Source organism: Ochotona princeps, chromosome 23 (genome assembly GCF_030435755.1).
Source record: "Ochotona princeps isolate mOchPri1 chromosome 23, mOchPri1.hap1, whole genome shotgun sequence".
In the NCBI taxonomy this organism is placed as follows: Eukaryota; Metazoa; Chordata; class Mammalia; order Lagomorpha; family Ochotonidae; genus Ochotona; species Ochotona princeps.
In genome coordinates, this window is record NC_080854.1 from 34,393,417 (window position 1) to 34,411,886 (window position 18,470).

The 18,470-nt window shown below is 45.7% G+C and overlaps 1 protein-coding gene across 3 annotated transcripts in view; it reads left to right on the forward strand.

Moving 5' to 3' along the window:
• Positions 1 to 18,470, forward strand: part of CTNND2 (catenin delta 2) — a 702,327-nt gene that overhangs the window by 662,785 nt on the left and 21,072 nt on the right. For all 3 annotated transcript variants that reach the window (XM_058680080.1, XM_058680081.1, XM_058680082.1), the window contains 2 exons: positions 7,526 to 7,736; positions 13,244 to 13,328. In XM_058680080.1, coding sequence (XP_058536063.1) covers positions 7,526 to 7,736; positions 13,244 to 13,328 — 296 coding nt within the window. The remainder of the gene's footprint in view (positions 1 to 7,525; positions 7,737 to 13,243; positions 13,329 to 18,470) is intronic.

Consider the following 18,470-nt stretch of genomic DNA (forward strand, 5'->3'; position numbering starts at 1 on the left):
TAAGCAGTCAGGCTCCCCAAAGTTATCTACTCCCAATGGAAGTGAGTTCTAAAACTCCTGAGATGTTCATTTGTGGTGACGGAATCTGCTTACGTAAGGAACCGTAATGAGGGCCGAGTTCTGTGGTTCAAAAACAGCCCTTTTAGCAAGCTGCTGTGACACTGCTGCAGCACACCCAGTTCTGACTCATGAAGTTACCAAGGATCTTTAGCCAGCCCTACAAAAGAGTGTTAAGTACCTGTTGGTGACTAGCTGAGTACCTGGCTGTTGACTCACCCTAACCCTAAACAGAGGCAAGTGTAGCTTCCCAAGGTGTTGATCCCTGGACCTTCCTCCCACTGCCTCGGGACAGCACGCTGCTGTAGCAGGAAAGGGAGCGAGCTACTGTGCACGCAGACAAGCTCATCAAATCCTTGCGCATTTTCCTGGTTTTGATTAAGTGGAGTTTGGCATTCCACGCTTCTTGTCTTCTTGTGTTGGGATCTCAACATGAGGACAACGCTCATCCTAGTACCACACCCCGAATCCCTGCAGAAAGCTGGGCCGCCCCTTCCTCTAACCCTCCTCCCCTCAAGGGTGGGAGAAGAATCTTTACTGAATGGAAATCCCTGTGATGGTTTAAGTGTAAATGATATTTTTAAAGGTTTTTGTTTTGTTTTGCTTTTTAGTTTGATGAATGAGCTAGTAGATTCACACTAAAGGAGTTCTCACACAACACAGGAATGAGTCAGTCCTCAGCGGTGACAGAGCAAGTCTCTGTGGCTTGGCTCATAGTATTTAATATAAAACAGAAGCAAAAGGGCAATCTAACAGGAAATCTAACATTTCCATATGCAAAAATCATTCACTGATATTCTTTTAAAAGACTAAATTCTAGCATTTTCACAAATGAAGAAAGTTCACCAATGGTGATTCAACAGATTAAGAAAAGCAGACCCATATGGATAGGATCTCAGATAGCAGAGCCCTGGGGGTCAAGGGAAGTTTGACCATTTGGTGCTGGCTTCTTTTCCCTGTTTCTTACTGAATATGGACTGAATACTCCAAAGTCAATTTGTTATTTAAAAAAGATTTTTGTGTTTAGTTTCAAAGCACAGTTACAGAAATGGAGAAGGAATGAGATCGTAGTTTCTGATTGGCTGCCCAAATGCCTGCAGTGGTCTAGACCTGACCACACTGAAGCCAGGATCCCAGAAGCCCAGGTGTCCATGTGGGGAGCAGAAGGCAGGCAGTGTGGGTGTCTGCTGCTGTTCCAGGTGCATGAGCAGGGAGCTGGAGGGGAGTGGGGCCTCAGCAGGGAGCTGGAGGGGAGTGGGGATCAGCAGGGAGCTGGAGGGGAGTGGGGATCAGCAGGGAGCTGGAGGGGAGTGGGGCCTCAGCAGGGAGCTGGAGGGGAGTGGGGATGAGCAGGGAGCTGGAGGGGAGTGGGGCATGAGCAGGGAGCTGGAGGGGAGTGGGGCATGAGCAGGGAGCTGGAGGGGAGTGGGGCATGAGCAGGGAGCTGGAGGGGAGTGGGGCATGAGCAGGGAGCTGGAGGGGAGTGGGGCCTCAGCAGGGAGCTGGAGGGGAGTGGGGCATGAGCAGGGAGCTGGAGGGGAGTGGGGCATGAGCAGGGAGCTGGAGGGGAGTGGGGCCTCAGCAGGGAGCTGGAGGGGAGTGGGGATCAGCAGGGAGCTGGAGGGGAGTGGGGCATGAGCAGGGAGCTGGAGGGGAGTGGGGCATGAGCAGGGAGCTGGAGGGGAGTGGGGATGAGCAGGGAGCTGGAGGGGAGTGGGGATGAGCAGGGAGCTGGAGGGGAGTGGGGATCAGCAGGGAGCTGGAGGGGAGTGGGGATGAGCAGGGAGCTGGAGGGGAGTGGGGCATGAGCAGGGAGCTGGAGGGGAGTGGGGATCAGCAGGGAGCTGGAGGGGAGTGGGGCATGAGCAGGGAGCTGGAGGGGAGTGGGGCATGAGCAGGGAGCTGGAGAGGAGTGGGGCATGAGCAGGGAGCTGGAGGGGAGTGGGGATCAGCAGGGAGCTGGAGGGGAGTGGGGCATGAGCAGGGAGCTGGAGGGGAGTGGGGATCAGCAGGGAGCTGGAGGGTAGTGGGGCATGAGCAGGGAGCTGGAGGGGAGTGGGGCAGTGGGGTCTGGAAAGGGCACTTACTTTGGATGATAGTTTCCCACACCACAATATTGTCCCCTCCCCGGTTTGTCATTTTTAGCAGAAATAAAGCCTAATGCCTCCTGTAACACTTTTGTATACCATACATGCTACAATTCTAGCTCAGAATTCATGAATCTTTATCCTAGCAACTTCAGGAAAACTTCGGAAAAATTTAACATATTGCACTGATTTGCTTTTTTAAAAAAAAAAAAATCAAATCCAGCATTTTACACATTGCACGCTGAGAAAATGCCATCCATTCTTCTGAAGCTTTCTACAACCTACTGAACACCATCAGATGTTTTTCTGTTCGGTCACTTGCTAGCACCCAGGTAACACCTTAAACAAACTTCCTTTCTTCTTTGATAAAAATGACAGTTTCTATTACCTAACAGTCACTTTCCTATCATGTAAGTAATCATTGCACCTACTATAGTGTGCTAAGAACAGTGCCTTCTGCCTCCTTCTCCACCAGTTAACTATAGCCTGTGTTTGTTTCCTTACGTGATGAAAGGCAATTAAAGTAGCCAGTCAGCTAATCTTGAGGATGAAAAAGACACTAGATTGTCCCAGTGGACCCAAGTCACAGTGATTGCTCTAAAGCGAATGGCGAAACACTCTGATCAAAGACGGGGTTTGACAGTGTTCATTAAAAATATATGAGCTGAATATATGTTGTCTGCTGGAAACCTACTTTGGATCCAAAGAACGGAACAAAGTGAAAGGATATTTGCTTAACACTCATTCATGTCAATATTATTTATAATAAGTATAATAATCGGACCAAGTATCTATCAATGGACAAGGAAAATATGGCAAACCCATATAGCAGAATATTTATTTGTTCAAATAAAATGAAAATCTTCAAGTTTTTACTTAAGTTGAATAATCCAAACATTACAAAAACCCTCAAAAAACCAACTACGGTGAGAGGTTCCTAAGGTAGTCAGATTCATAGAGACATAAAGTAGAATGGGTGTTCCCTGAGCGGAAGGCAGATGAGCCAGGGCCCACCCCTCTACTTGCTGCTCTCTGGGGAGCAAACCAGTGGGTGGAAGATATTCTCTCTGTCCATCTCTCTCTCTCTCTCTCTCTCTCTCTCTCTCTCTCTCTCTCTCTCTCTCTCTTCTCCCTCACTCTCTGTAGTTCTGCCTTTCAAGTAAATAAAATAAACCTTAGCAAAAAAGAAAGCAAACATGTTCAGCAGACCCTGAGCTGGTATTTGGAGGAAAGGGTAGCAGGTACAGGCTGCATTTCGTCTGTCAGTGGAAGCACAGTCCTTTTGTCACAGTTATGTCTCTGATGATCATTGCGTAGCACTGTTGCGAAAGTCAGGGATAAAACCATTGCTGTTCTAGGCTAGGTAATCCAGGGGAAAACCTAACACAGATTTGATTCTGTGAGCTACTTACTGGTGACAGTGGTGGAGTTGGGTTGTATTCTGTTGTGTTTTGATGTGAGAGCACAATGTGCTTTTATTTTCTATGTGTCCCCATGCTCATGGCCCCTGCCAAGCATGTTTGCTTATGGTGGAGGCAGGGCACAGTACACTCCTGGCTTTTACAAATCTGGGGTGCTCTGAACCCAGTGGCCTGTATGTCTCCTAAAACTCATACAAGTTGTTTTGCATGCTTTTCTTTGCATGAAACGATAAAATCAACTTTCCCATTATTATTAAGTGTTAAGATCCACTGCTTTTTATTATTATGCTGCTATTGTGCTGTAGGGATGGGAGATCCCCAAACTACATTTTAAAGATCAAGAGCCCTGCTCGGTTCAGTCTAGGTGCTTGTCTTCCTACCTGTTAGGAATACATTGGAGAGAGGTAGATAAAGATGAACAGAAAAGCAGCATTTATGGAAAGGCATAAAGAAAGTAGCACACAGTCAGATGTGAGTCTGGGAAAGCTCAAGAAAGAGAATTGCCCCCTCCCAGATCATCCTTTTATAGGATGGGGTGGCGCTCAGGGCAGGGTCTCACCGAAGAAACAGGATCAGTGGTGGGGCTGCCACACACAAGGCCATCTCCGGGAGGCTGGTGCCTGACAGGGTGAAGCAGAGCTGCCTAAAGAAGAGCATGCCTTGAGCCTCTGGCCATGCAGAATGAGCCTGCAAGGCGGTGGTGGTTGGGCAGTGCACACGGCTTGGGGGTTTGGCCATCCTCAGTTCCTATCCTTTCCTGACTCCCTGTCTTGCTTACATCAGCCACAGCTGGACATTTCTAAGCCATCTCTCTCTATGACCTCGCTGTTACAGCCAGAGATCCTTGTTACTTTTGGTCCCAAAATAATTGTGGTCACCTTCCAAACTGTGCTCTCAGCAAGAAGCACTCTGTGACTTTGCAGTCTCTGTTTACCTTTTGCTTATTTTAAAACCAAACTCAGTTATAGAGAAACACAGGAGAATCAGAACTTCCATCCACTGGTTCACTCCGCAAGTGGTTGTAAAGGCCAGGTTTGGGCCAGGATTCTCCTGCGACCTTGGACCCTCTTCCACTGCCTTCCCAACGTGTGCATTAGCAGGAGGCTAGACTGGAATCAGTGCTCATATAGGATGCCAGAACACAGACAACTGAAATCCATACCCCTCTCCATTGCTATCTCTCTAGAAAAAAAAAAGCAGCAATGTAATCGCCTTGATGATATTAAACTGAAAGGTAAATAATTGCTCACCCACCCTATTGCCTGTACATGTATTGCCAAAGAAATTTCAGACACAAGGACTCAAAATTTCAAAAATCAAGGCAAGAGTGGAAGTTGGAAGGAAGTGAGCAGTGTGATTTATCTCTTCCTTGAACTGAGAAAATTAGGGGACGTGGAGAAGTTAAAGACAGAAGCAGCTTGCACTGCAGTGTTTAGAATTCCAGCAGAAGCTCAAATCGGGAGGGCTTTGTGGTCATGAAAAAGACCTTACCCTTCTGCCACTTTGGGTGTTCCTTTGCTGGAACCACTCTTCTAATGTGCCAGAGTCACTTTGTAAAATACCAACTTCCTCTTGTCTCTCCTTTGATCTATAAAGCAAATCCAAAACGTCCACCTTTCCCCTCAAGTCTTCTCCAACAATCCCAGGCCAGTTGAACTTCTCGCTTCCCCGGCCTGATGTTATACACATGCAGGGTAAGACCTTGCATGCTGTAATTATTTGATGTTCTATAGTTCCTTTTCCCTCAGATTACCTAAACATTTTGAAGCATTATAAAGAGGTAAGATTTCCTTGTAACCAAGTTTCTTGTAAAGATAGGATTCAGATTCCAATGTGAGCAGACAGTTTTTCAGTACATGTTTAAAGGCAAAAAGAAAGAAATGGGGGGGGAAATATGTCCTTATAGTAACTGGTCAACTTTGCTTAGAGTCTTCATCCCTAAGGGATATCTTTATTTGACTTGTTTTTTCACATGGATTATCAAAAATATGAACTAAAATCAACCTCATGTGAAAAACATCAAATTGCTAGTGAAGTATCAGTAAAATACTGGTATTAAAGATATTAGGTAAAATACTAAGTTTCCCCAGCAGTCCAAATTAGATATCATGGTGACCTTATATCGTCCACGTGGTAGAGTGAGTGGTTGCGAGGGATACCATTTGTGCTGTGTGTTGGAGGTCCAGAAGATGCCACCCAGCAGGGGGTGGGAGGTGGGGGAAGGGCTCTGACTGCCACAGGAACATCCCAGCAACACCCTCCCTCATCCAGGATTCATGGATTGGGGTTGTAGTGAAACCACACATCCAAACTTACCTGACATTTTTAAATTGGTAGCAACGGCCAAAACTAAGAAATGCTGCAGCCCAATCATTCTCAGTTTTACTCTCACTCCTCACAACCTCCCACATCACAAGACCAGTTACTTCACAGACAAGAGTGTGAAAGTCCCCGTTTGTACTGTGATGGAAGATTTTTAATGTATGTTGCCTGTCCTCCATTACTTAGCTTGTAAAGAAAAGAAAAAAGACACATCCATCTTCTCATTTCTGTGGAACTCAAATTTGTCTTCCAATGGTTTGTGAGGGGTTAATGAGCTGATAAAACTCCCAATGTGCTGAGCTCAACAGAAGTGAGCTCTTCAAGTTGAGTCTGATTTAATGGTAAGCAGACTACATCTCTGTAAACCAAACCATTTTAAGAGCTGTTATTAGGAAGTGAAAAGACTATATTTGGGTGTTTGCTGGCAAACCATTTTTGCCAGGCTCTTATTGAATTATCATGAAGTGAATGAAGATTTTTTTTCTATTTCAGTAACTTAAACATCAGCATTTTCTGTCCAAGCTAAAATCAGCCACCTATACATAGGACAAGAGCAGATAGCAGCACTACAACGACCTGTGTTTTATTTAATACTGACTGGAGTGAAGACATCAATGCCTGTTCCCACAGGGTTCCTTTGTTCCCAGGCATCATCCATTGAAGAATTAAACAGCAAAAGACGGTAGCAAATGGAGGTATTTATGGAGACACAGTACTTCAAAGAGCTGTGGCGAGTTAACCAAAAGTGTCTAGTTGGGGGATGGGAGAAAGGAAGAAATCTGATCTTACACTTCTGCCAAATCCATCCTGAAAAGTTAAAACCAGCCAGCGTTGCCATAGGCACTCATTTACTGACTTCTAGAAGTAAATTAAAGAACCAGAACTGGATGCTGCAGGTGGCATAAGGTAGTTGTCTGCAGGGCTACTGGGAGTGACGTAAGAGCTTCATAAGGGGAAGGCGCCTCAGGAACAGGTCATCCCGAGTGCCTCAACCATGGAAACAGCAAGACTGGCAATGAGAAAGGGAACTGAGGAAGCACAAACGCGTCAGGTTTATAAAGGTTGCGTTGTGGATTCATACAGTGAGATTCCATCAGAGACAGACAGAGAAGTAGGTTTTGAGAGCTGAAGACGCCTGGCTCTGTGTTGGCGGCTGAGTTCCTCCCCTTTGCCCGCAGTGTTTCTGTGGCTTACAGCGGTGCGAATGCAGAACTCGCGTATGTTTGATTCTGCTTGCCACATGCTTGTGGTCTCTTGCTTGTTTGGTAACGCAGGTTCCCACGTAGAAGCCATCGAGGTAGTTTTGATGGTGAAGTTAGAACTGCCTTGCATTGTCTTAACATCGGTGTATATAAAGCAGAACGTCTGTGCCTAGAAGTAGCTGTCTGTTGAGTCCTATGTCCTTGTAGAATCATGCACCGTTTCCCGTGCCACTACTCAACCTTTACAATAACCTTCTACAACATAGGTGCCATTTTCCCCTTGTTCTCTGTGTGTCTGTGGTTCTACAGAGAGAACGTTCCGTGATGAATATCAGACAACCTTACACTGCTGCGCCACTTGTACCCGTCTCTCCCACTCATCTTCTTCATCCATGTTGTCCTCCTCTCACCTTTTTCTTGATTTTCTTTCCCAAAGGCAAATACGCCATGCGAGACCTTGTCCACAGGCTCCCAGGAGGCAACAACAGCAGCAACACAGCGAGCAAGGCCATGTCGGATGACACGGTGACGGCCGTCTGCTGCACTCTGCACGAGGTGATCACCAAGAACATGGAGAATGCCAAGGCCTTACGGGATGCCGGCGGCATCGAGAAGTTGGTCGGCATCTCCAAAAGTAAAGGAGACAAGTAAGTTGGTGGTGACATCCCGTGTCTGGATTGAGTGGGGTGGTGCTGGGCACACTACTGAATGTCACTGGCACGTGTTTGTTAAGGAAAGCGGCATATGATCTGTCCCCTTCCCAGCCCATGGTGACTGTTGGTCTGCTGGTAATTTGCTCTGACATGGTGACTGCTGGGATAATGGTAAGGCTGACTGGACAGAGCAGCCTGTGTTTTTACAGCATGGGTAGAAACACAGCTACCTAAAGGTACCTGAGCAGTTAGGATATGTCACGTTACCATTCCTCCGTGGCCGCAGGACCCAGGCCGTGATGAAGTCACAATGTCCTTTTGCTCTACACCCTCACAGCTCTGGGTAGCAAGTCAGTGTGCAGAAGGAAGACAGCCCGCTGGGCAGAGGGGGGAGTGTGAAGCAGAGAGAGCTCGGTTCTAACCCTGTAGCCTCCCTTACTACCTGCAGGATTTGAGGCAAGCTATTTAATCTTCCAAGGCACTGTGCCTCTGCTTTCCAATCCAGAACTGAGAGGAGCGTGAGTAAGCTCCCTGGAGGGAGCAGTAATCCGCTTTCTGAAATGAATGGTCATTTCCAGGCAGGAGGGAGAGTGGGGAGCAGGGAGGGATTTCAGGCAAATAGAATAAAAAGAGATAAGGCTTGGTGTCAAAGCAACCGGACCAGCACAGATGGGAATGTCTTCCAGTTTGATTTAAGAACCAATGGACTCTTCTCTAAACTACCGGAGGCTATCTTCAGAAGCCAGGCTGTGAGTGTATAGCAACCTGGCAATTTGTCAGAAAGCTTCACTGGCCTTAATTAACTTTCACCACCTGGAAGTCCCCCGATGTAATCAAATATATTACAAGGCTAAACCTTTTGTTATCAGAGATCTATCTACTTCATGGTTTTTCAAGTCCTCCCCCTTTGGTCCTTTATATCTAAATGCAAAATAGTCACTATCAAAGATTGTGAGAGCTGCACTTTGGGACTGAGTGGTGATTCTCTAATTATTTCACTTAATTCTGGTTATTACTGATGTATTATGTAAGTTTCAGGGTTTCACACCAACACTTGCAGCATCAGGACTTGACTGGTGTCTGATAGCAACTGCAGCAAGTGTGGGTTCATTGGCTGGGATTATGCTGCATGGTGCTGTGCTTAACAGCAAACACTGCACCACCTCGACAGAAAGCTGCACGATTTCTTCTCTGCGTAACCTCACTAGGTGTTCGGAATTTCTAACTGAAGTGCCTTAACGTGTTAATGTTTTTTGGAACATGCACATAGCCACACAATAAAACCACAGCCCACAGAAACACTCTGAAACCTTTCTGTGTATTAGTGAGCTCTTCAAAGATTTAAGTATTTGCTCAGAATCACAGGTCTGGACAGCTTTGGGGAACAGCTTGACATCTGCTGGTCCCTCAGAGTGTTCGTGCACTCCACAAAAGAGGCCTGAAAGGGAAACAGGCTTCCATCAGTCCTAGGGTCAAAGGGAAGTATTGGATGAAACCACTGAAAAGATCATTTGAATAAATAATTGATGAAATATCATCTGTCCTCATTGCCAAGCCAGGTGACACTGTTCAATGTGATCCCATCTTGATGATTGATAATGGGGGGATTTTGATTTTACTAAAAATGATCTCCTACTTGTCCCTTCCTTCAACTCAAAATTTCTTTGTGGAATAGTCAATTTTCTCACCTCATAGTTTATTTTTTCCCCATTACCAACAGCCTGGATGTATGAGTTTAATAAGAAGTGTTGAATTGGGCAGAATCAGGCATCCTCCTGGCTGTAGTTCTGCTTGGTCAGTTCCATCCATTTCCGATGCGGTGTATCTGCTTTAGTGTGTACGACCCAGCTGGTGGGATCTGAACAGGGTTATCATTTCATATAGCCTCATCTCCTACCAGCACTTCCGTTTCATTGTTGCTTTTCGGTGCTCGTAAACCAAGAAAGCCAAGAGCGTTGCTCCGAATCGTAGCACAGAAATCATCGTTTATCACTCACTCCTATCAGGACAGTCAGCATCGAGAGTCCCATGGCCTCGTAATGTGTTTTAATTCAGTGGATAATCTTTATTGGAAACGGGTTTTTGGAATTGGAGGTGATTTAATAACTGGCAGTGTGGAACTATGAATTCACCTGCGTTCATTTATAAAATTCTTGCAGATGTGTCCAGCCTAAACTGTTCTTCAGTGCTTATTTCTCAAACTTAAGTTCAACTCAAACCTGGCTTGTAGTTAAGATAGCAGAACAGGTGAGAGCAATGTGCTTAGCATGATTCCCATTTTAAAGATTCAGATATCTGCTTCCAAAATAGATACAAGCTGAGCCTAGCGTGGTAGCCTAGCAGCTAATGTCCTCACCTTGCTTGTGCCGGGATCCCATATGGATGCTGGTTCTAATCCCCATGGTCCCGCTTCCCATCCAGCTCCCTGCTTGTGGCCTGGGAAAGCAGTCAAGGATGGCCCAAAGCCTTGGGACCCTGCACCCGCATGGGAGACCCGGAAGAGCTCCTGGCTTCAGATAGGCTCAGCTCCAGCCACTGTGGCCACCTGGGGAGTGAAGCAGCAGCTCTCTGTCTCTCCTCCTCTCTGTCAATCTGATTGTCCAATAAAACTCAAATCTTTAGAAAAATACATACAAGCTTAGATCCACACTGTTAATGGGCCAGCCTCTGGGACAATGCCCGTGGTGTGCTGAAACCACACAGCTCGCTGTGTCTTACAAACTTTACCAGTAGCACTGGCGCTCTTGGAACCTGCTGTTTCCTCTGCTTGTGTTGGACAGCAAAGAGGGAGATGCCAGCTGAGCTGGTCAGCTGCCCCTGACTTTGACAGCTCAGGAAAATCAGACATTCTGTGTCTTCTTAGAGTCTCCCATTCACCATTTGGAAGTCTTGGTAACTTATTCTTCTCACATCAATTTAAGCATCCTTTATGGACAACCTATCATGCCCATCTGGTTCACATACATTTGTTTTTTCTTTCAATTTCAACAGTTACACAGGAAATAGTGTTGAATGTGTCACTGTATTTTGTCATAAGACAGAAAAGCTATTAACAGCCTCAACTGTTACTTGTCACTAAACGTCTGCATTGTGGCTTAGGTTATAATCACTTGTCACATTTAGAAACACTCAGTTGTTTGCTTCAATCAATATTACAGTTTTTCAGGTAGAAGTTCCTGTAGTACCAGTGTAGTTAGTGAATGGATCAAAATTAAAGTCTAGAAATAAAACAATGTTTCTTTGACCTTCACGTGTTATTCACTGTGATGCCCTGACATTCTAATTGAGCAGTTAAAACCTGCTATTCATTACACATTCACAGTCTCTATTCTGTTACTAAGCAAGAAGCGCAAACAAAAAAAAAATTACAGTGTAAAAAAATTACAGTATAAGAGGGATTTTTCATACTAAATGTTTCTACTTTACTGTCACCACCTGAATATTAATGCTTGTTCCTCTGGCATTTCCTGACTATTGTCATAGACAAATAGCTAGCAGTAATAAAAACAGAGCCAAGCAGCATTCCATCTTTGCTCAGCATTGAATATATAAGAATAGATTCACCTTAACTATAGCCATGAAAATATTTTAAAATCTCTTATTGAACGATATGTTTATTTCAGAAACAGAGTCACAGAGACAGGGAGACACACATTCAGAGAAAGAGAGAAAGGGAAAGAGAGAAAGAAAGAGAAGGAAGGAAAGGAAAGGAACAAAAAGAAGAAAAGAGAAAAGAAAAGAAAAGAAATAGTGCCTGGCTGATTCACTCCCACGTGGTCACAATGGCCAGGGCTGGGCTGGGTCGGAACCAGAAGACGAGAGCTTCGTGCAGATCTCCCATGTGAGTGCAGGGCTCCAAGGACTTGAGCTGTCTGCTGTTGCCCTCCCAGGAGTGTGAGTAGGGGGTTGGATCAGAAGTGGAGCATCTGAGACCCAAACCAGTGGCCACAATGGGATGCCAGTGTTGCAGGCAGCAACCTGACCGGCTGTACCATGATGCCAGCCCTAAAATCTTTAAATGAAAGGACTTTAAAGCATGATACTGTTATAATATTGAAATCGTCGAACATTTCATTTTGTTAACCAAAAAATGCAAATTAAATATAGCTAATCATTCCTAGAGAAAATTAATATGCACAAAAATCCTTTATTTTTCTTTGGAAAATAATTGGCATAAGAAATACTGTCCATCTCTGAAATAAGGGCCGTAACAGCAACTGCACTGTTGCTCTTAAATAAATGGACGCAGAAACAGCAAACCCGATGGATCTAATTCACTTTGGCTCTCAAATCCAGCCCAACGTGACCCACTCTGTCCGCGCACTCCGGATTCCAAAGGCCATTTTATGTAACGGCATCTTTGGTCTCAGTTCGGATGCTCTACTTCAGTTGATCCATGAGCCATGACACCCCAGTCAGTCGCAGGGATGAGTCTTCATGAATGGTTGGAGGCGTCTCCATTCACAGGCACTGGAGGCCCACAAACCACAGCCCACGAGCCAAATCTCACCCACTTTTTTTCTGAGTGACATTTCACTGAAATACCTCCATGTCCATCCAATTTATGTGTTAGATTGGTGATTCCAAGCTGTGGTGGCAGCATTTTCTGCATGTGGGTCCAAATGATCCCTGAAGCTAAGGGTGCTGACTATCTGACTCTTCATGAAAGACATGGGGTAGCTCCCAGAATAGACCACGGGGTCACAGGCATTCACCAGAATTGCGCAGTTGCATATGAAACAAACAGGTTAGAATAAAGGATCTACGTGTAAATAACAGCTTCCATCATCACCAAAGGGGCTCCCAAGAGTTTGATCAAATTCAATCAACAGGTTTATTCACTTGGTCTCTGTTTTCAGGTACAGAATGGCAACAGATCAAAGGCAAAATATTTTCATAGGGATTTCAAAGACATGACTCAAAGAAAAAAGAAAAAAAGGAGGCTGTAGTCCCAAGATATATGTGACCTTGGCATCTTTCTCACTGTGGTCCAGAGGAAAGAATTTGAAGTGCAGGAAGGGCTTTATTTGTGGATGCTTAGCCGCATGCACTCCTTGGCCTAATATAAGAACATGGCACAAATTCAGATTTGCTGCCAGGCTCAAGCCTGATGCCGGCAGCAGTTGGGAGCGCCTCCTGCTGGACTCCTGCAGGCATGCAGAGCCAGCCTGATGTGTGTGCTTGTGCTCCGGCACACACAGTGTGGGGGTCTCTTACCCCACAGGTAATGCCCAGCCTCATTAAGACCCTGAATCTGTCCCTCCCTCATCACTGTTTTTCTACTGCTCTTCTTACAGTCAGATCCTAACTCTGCATCCCACTTCTGGAGGCCATTGATGAGGATGGGTCTGGGGATGGTAGAAGCATCTCCAGGCTGAGAAGCAGCAGGGAGCTGAAAATACCAAGGGAATGTTTTGACCGTCCTTGCCAAGTTGTCGGTCTTCCCTTGCAGCTCAGCTGCTCCACTCACCATCTTGTATTCCCCGTCTTCTCTTTGTCAGACACTCTCCGAAGGTGGTCAAGGCTGCGTCTCAGGTCCTCAACAGCATGTGGCAGTATCGGGACCTGAGAAGTCTGTACAAGAAGGTAAGCTTTGATTTAGCTCTTGGGACCTGAACTCTGCACAGACTATGGGCCCGAAAATGCAGTATGTGGCCCTACGTGTACAGAGGCCCTTGTCTGGGAGCCTTAGTAGTTACAACAAGAGCCTCATCATGCATGTATACCAAGATCTGGGGACCCCCTGGACCAGACAGACCCACACTCAGACCATCTTGCCCTGAATCATCTTTTCTTTGTGTGATTTTTTTTTTCAAAAAAATGTAATAATTGTGCGTGTGTTTGGGGTGCAGTGTGATGCTTTGATGTACGTATAGATCTTTGGGTGATCAACCCAGAATATTTAGCTAACCTGTGATGCCAAACATTCTTTCTTTGTGATAAGAGCCTTCAAGAGACCTGTCCTCTAGCTCCTTTGAAATATCCAATATTGCTACCTGTAAGTTATGGTATGAAAAAGAAGAAAATCTGTTTTCCCAACAGGTTAAAAAGTTCGAGCTGAGGGAGTTAAAAAACAACAACAACTTTCAACAAGTGACACTAGAGAATTTTTTAAAACTACAGAACACCAGATATTGAGACTCCTGCCAGCCTGGGAACACTGGCAACTCTCTGGCCTGTCCCCTATTCCTAAGCCGTGGCATGCCAGCACACAGCTGCTGTGAATCAGGAAGTGCCCGGGGCCCTGGGCATCTTCCCAGTGCAGGCTGGGACGCAGGTCATGCGGGTACAGGAATATTTGTGTTCAAAGTGGCTCCAAAATCAAACCTAAAGAGACAAAGACCACATCTGGAAAGTCTGATTCTAACCTAATTTCTGAATGATGCTCCATGGAGGACACCTGACTTCTCTGTTTTGGATGAGGGACAAGGGGGTGTGGCCTTAGTTTTTAATAGCATCTCCCAGAGGTTATTGCTCTGCTAGTACCAGGCCAGCAAGCGTGAGTAGCTTACCAAGCCAAGGTGGAGCATGTTGTTGATTTGAAGGGTGTGTAGCATAGACAATGATCTTGTGACAGATTAGAAGCAAACAGGGCTGGGGAAGGCTGCATGGTTCCATTAACACCTTCCCAGAGCACCCCCTCGCAGCCCCCTGGCTGCCTGTAGGGAGGGGGAGGGCCAGTGTCATTGCCAGGTCTGCCTCCAGTCTGCCAACCTTGGCATGTGACAGTTTATTGGGCAGAGACGTGGGGCTACAGCAAGAGGCAGGGGAAACCACCTTGCCAGAGGGAAGTTTAGTCTTTTTCTAGGCAGATAGGAAAAAGTAAATATTTAATAGCTATCTCTGCTAAGTTATCATCTATTTCTAGATTTCCCCAAGGCCTTTCTACTTCCCTTAAGGATTCATTACTTTGCACTTTAAGTTTATAAAGTTAGGTTTTATGTAGTGCTTCTGAAAGTTTTCCTCTTCCCTAAGAGGGCATATATTTAAGTGGAAAAAGGAGATTGCAAAAAGAAAGTTTTGGAGGGCTGTTCTAGGTTATACTGTTATGATTTCCTAAGGATTTTGCACGTGAGGGTAAGCCCTTCATCTGAAATGGGTTGAGCTCCACTCTGCTTTGCTTGGACGGCTCCCTGCTCTGTTCTTTCTCCGATTCCTGCAGGAGCCAAATGAAACTGCCTCTAGGAACAGGTCGTTGGGCTACCCAGGTAGCCAAACATGGAAAACAGGCTGTAAGTTAGAAACGAGCCCATCGCTCTGAGTCAATGGCTGCGGACGCTTGAGGGAATATTATTACCTCAGGTAAACTCCAGTTCCGCTTGGCACTGTGGTTTCCTCTTTGCTGAATACACCTGCTCACACACACGTGCACTGAAAGGAAACTGCTTTTGGAGACTATACATGCTGTGTGCTGAAAACTGGTGTGAGTTCTCATCCTTGTTTTACTTTAGACATTGGCATAAAGTTCAGAAAGTATGTTTATCTTTTTATTTCTATGAAAACCAGAATCTGTTGCTGGGAATTTAATGGTATTGAAATGCATGAGCAAAAGACAGTTTCAAATGTATTTCATGTGAGGTGACTCAAGAAGAATGAGCTGGAAAAAAATCAATGGTAGCATTTTTAGTCAGTCCATGATTTAGAAGCATTGTGGAGGAGTTATGCCTAATGATCTCCAAATTCTGCAGTTGTGAAGTGAAATGAAGACCTTTGCCTTAAGAACAAAGCTCAGAGCCCAAAGAAAGTTCCCATTTGGAAAGTCCTTTTGTGCAAACACCAAATTCATTCATTTTTTATGAGTTAGTTTTAATCAGTGGGAAAATAGGTTTCTTTTCTGACGTTCATTGCTAAATGTATTTATCAACCCCCCAAAATCTGGTCTACATCTTTTAATTACTCAGGGTTCAAATACATTTATTAAATGCCTTTCATAGGCCCAGTGAAGAAAAAGTTCCAAAGAAAGTTCCACAGCCCAGGCCTGCTCCCAGCCTCAGATCTTATGTGTGTAGGCTATTGCTCCAGCCCAACCCGGCATAACCCATCCCCCATCTTGGCCTGTGCCATTGAATGAGGTAGCCTGGCCTGGCTTGGCCTGCCCCTAGTTCCGACTCTTGCTGATGGTAAAGCAGCCATTCCTGATGCAGTTTCCAGAAATGTCAGTGTCCTCTAAAATGGTCTATGACAGTTCCAGTACCTGGAGGAATATTCTCTCTAGGCCATGCCCTTGGGGTCCCGCAGGTTTGGGGGCTTGGCCTGTGGATGCCTGTCTTCCTTCTTTGTGTCTGTGAGGCTGGCACTGTGCTTGCTCTTTCATAGCCTCTCATGGAGGCAACAGGACTCTGTGTCACCCTCACCCTGTCTGTCTCCCTCCCTGACACTGGATTTGTTCATGCGTAAGGTGAAAGAAATAACACCTGCCTCCCTGGCCTGCTGATCACCTCACCTGGAACAGCACCACCTTCTAACCTGGAAGGAAATATAGCAGTGGGAGCCACTGCTCATGGTTGTAGAACAGTTCCCAGGCGGTTGGACAAGTGCGGCCCCTACCACCCTGGCCATAGGGAGGGTGTTTGGATTCAGGACTTCCTTCATCATCACTGTTCACTTCCTCCTACGTTGCTGCAACGCCTTTCCTTTTGATGTTTGGTTTCATTCGGGTTCTTAGGTGCCTGCCCAGTGCCCCTCCCAGTTTTCCCCCCAAGCAGTCTGCTGCCAACCATATATGCAATATACATGAGTCCCAACAGGAAGAATCATACAGGGTAGAGTTTAGGCAAGTAAAATTACAAACATAGGATTTCCTAGGGTGCATGACAATGAAAGATGCCGTCGGTTTTAGAAGTAGCTTCAATGTTTGTGCTGAATGTATGCTGTGGTGATCAAGCATGGTCGAGACTGGTGTTGGGCAAGCATAGGATTATCCAGCAAGGTGCGTCTGACCGTGAGCATCCCTGCCACATCACTCACAAAATATCATCTTGTAACTTTTTTGAGACCCTCCCCCCCAACACACACACTCCCCTGCCGCCTCAGGCTGTCTCCTCTTAGGCTGGTCTCCTGTTCATGCCTTCAGTTGTTGATGGTTCCCAAGGCCCTGCATTTAGATCTTTGTTATCTATATACTACCTCTTTCTCTTAGACTCAGCTTCCAACCTCATGTGACTGTCTATTGAGTATTTCTCTCTCTTCACATGTCTGGTCATGTGTCAGATCACCTGCTCACATCCACAGCACCTCAGTGAAATCAGAACACAGCCAGGCATTCTTAGCCTGCCCTTGGCCTTGCCTCCTCTTCCAGCATCCCACAAGCCACAACCCACAACCCAGGCCATGGGCAGCATGGCTTTCTACCCATTACCCAAGTAGAATCCCAGCAGTCACTCCTGGCCTGGACGTGTCCTTCCCAGAGCTGCATTTGGTCCACAGTAAGCCCTAAACTTTTCTACTCTCTTGCTTCTAGCCAGAAATTGCAGCTCTCAGTTTACTTGAACTGCTTCGATTACTGTGCTTCCCAATCTTAGATACCAGTAACGGCAAAGACTTTAGGTGCAGCCCTCAGCCTAATGACAGGGAAAATTGAAGTCAGTCTCTTCACCACCAGGATGGATCACTGTTTTGTGGGTCTTCGTGAGGCATTGGGTCCATGGCCAATTTAGCGATGCTCCATGAACACAAATGCAATAATAGACTTTGCTTTTAAATTTCACATGGCTCATTTAGCTTTCAAAGTTGTTATCTACACAGCAGTCATTTAAGATGGAAGCTTGTCACTTCAGCTTGCATGGTTTTGCTTTGGTCTTTTAGAAAGTTTATGGGTTCATTTTAGTTTTCAGTTTTTATTTCATGAGAACAGTTTTAGGTTCATAGCCAAGTTAAGCAAAGGATCAGAGCTTTCCCGTGTACCTTCTATCACCCAAAATGCCTGGTATCCCGGGCATTACCATCCTTCCCACTCCAGAGTCAGTGAAGCCGCACAAACACATCCTCGACACCCACAGGTTCCCCCCTGTGTTGTGCAGTTTGGGTTTGTACAATGCATAATGGCCCGTGTGCACCATTGTAGCCTCACATAGAATATTCCCAGCATCCTAACAATTCTCCTGCCCACCTCCTGTTAATCTGGACTTAGATTTGGACAAAATTTAGTGTACAGCTGTAAGGCTTCAGATCAAAATCTCCCTCCTGAAGATACTAAAATAGTATTATGTGGATTTTTCATATCATTGTAAGATGAAAACAAGATTATATTTACTCTTGCCTTGGGAGAAAATAACCTATTTTGAGAGCTTTACAACCAATGTACTGGGATATTTGTGTAGCTCTTGAATCATTCTTGCCTAGGAGGGGTCAGCCTCTAGATCTGGTTGCCAGTCAAGAGTCCCCCATGACTTCCTTGACATCTGTCTGGGTATGACTCACTCAAGTCTTGCAGTGAACACCAGCTCCACACAACAGCTATTTTTTATACTCCAACATCCATTCACACCATCAGATCTATATGCCAGGTTTGGGGTCTCAATCGGACTTAAAGTTCCATCTCACCAATGCCTCTTGGAAATGCCAGACTTTTCTGGAAGGTTGCAGGAATAAAGTTGCGCCACCTGCCTGTAGTCGTGGCAGGCCATCATTGGTATCCTGGGGTCCTTTCTCAGGGAAGTCCCCTGCTCTGTCTTCTGAGACAGAAGCTGGTCCTGAACAATGCACGAACCAGGCTGAAATGCATTTAGT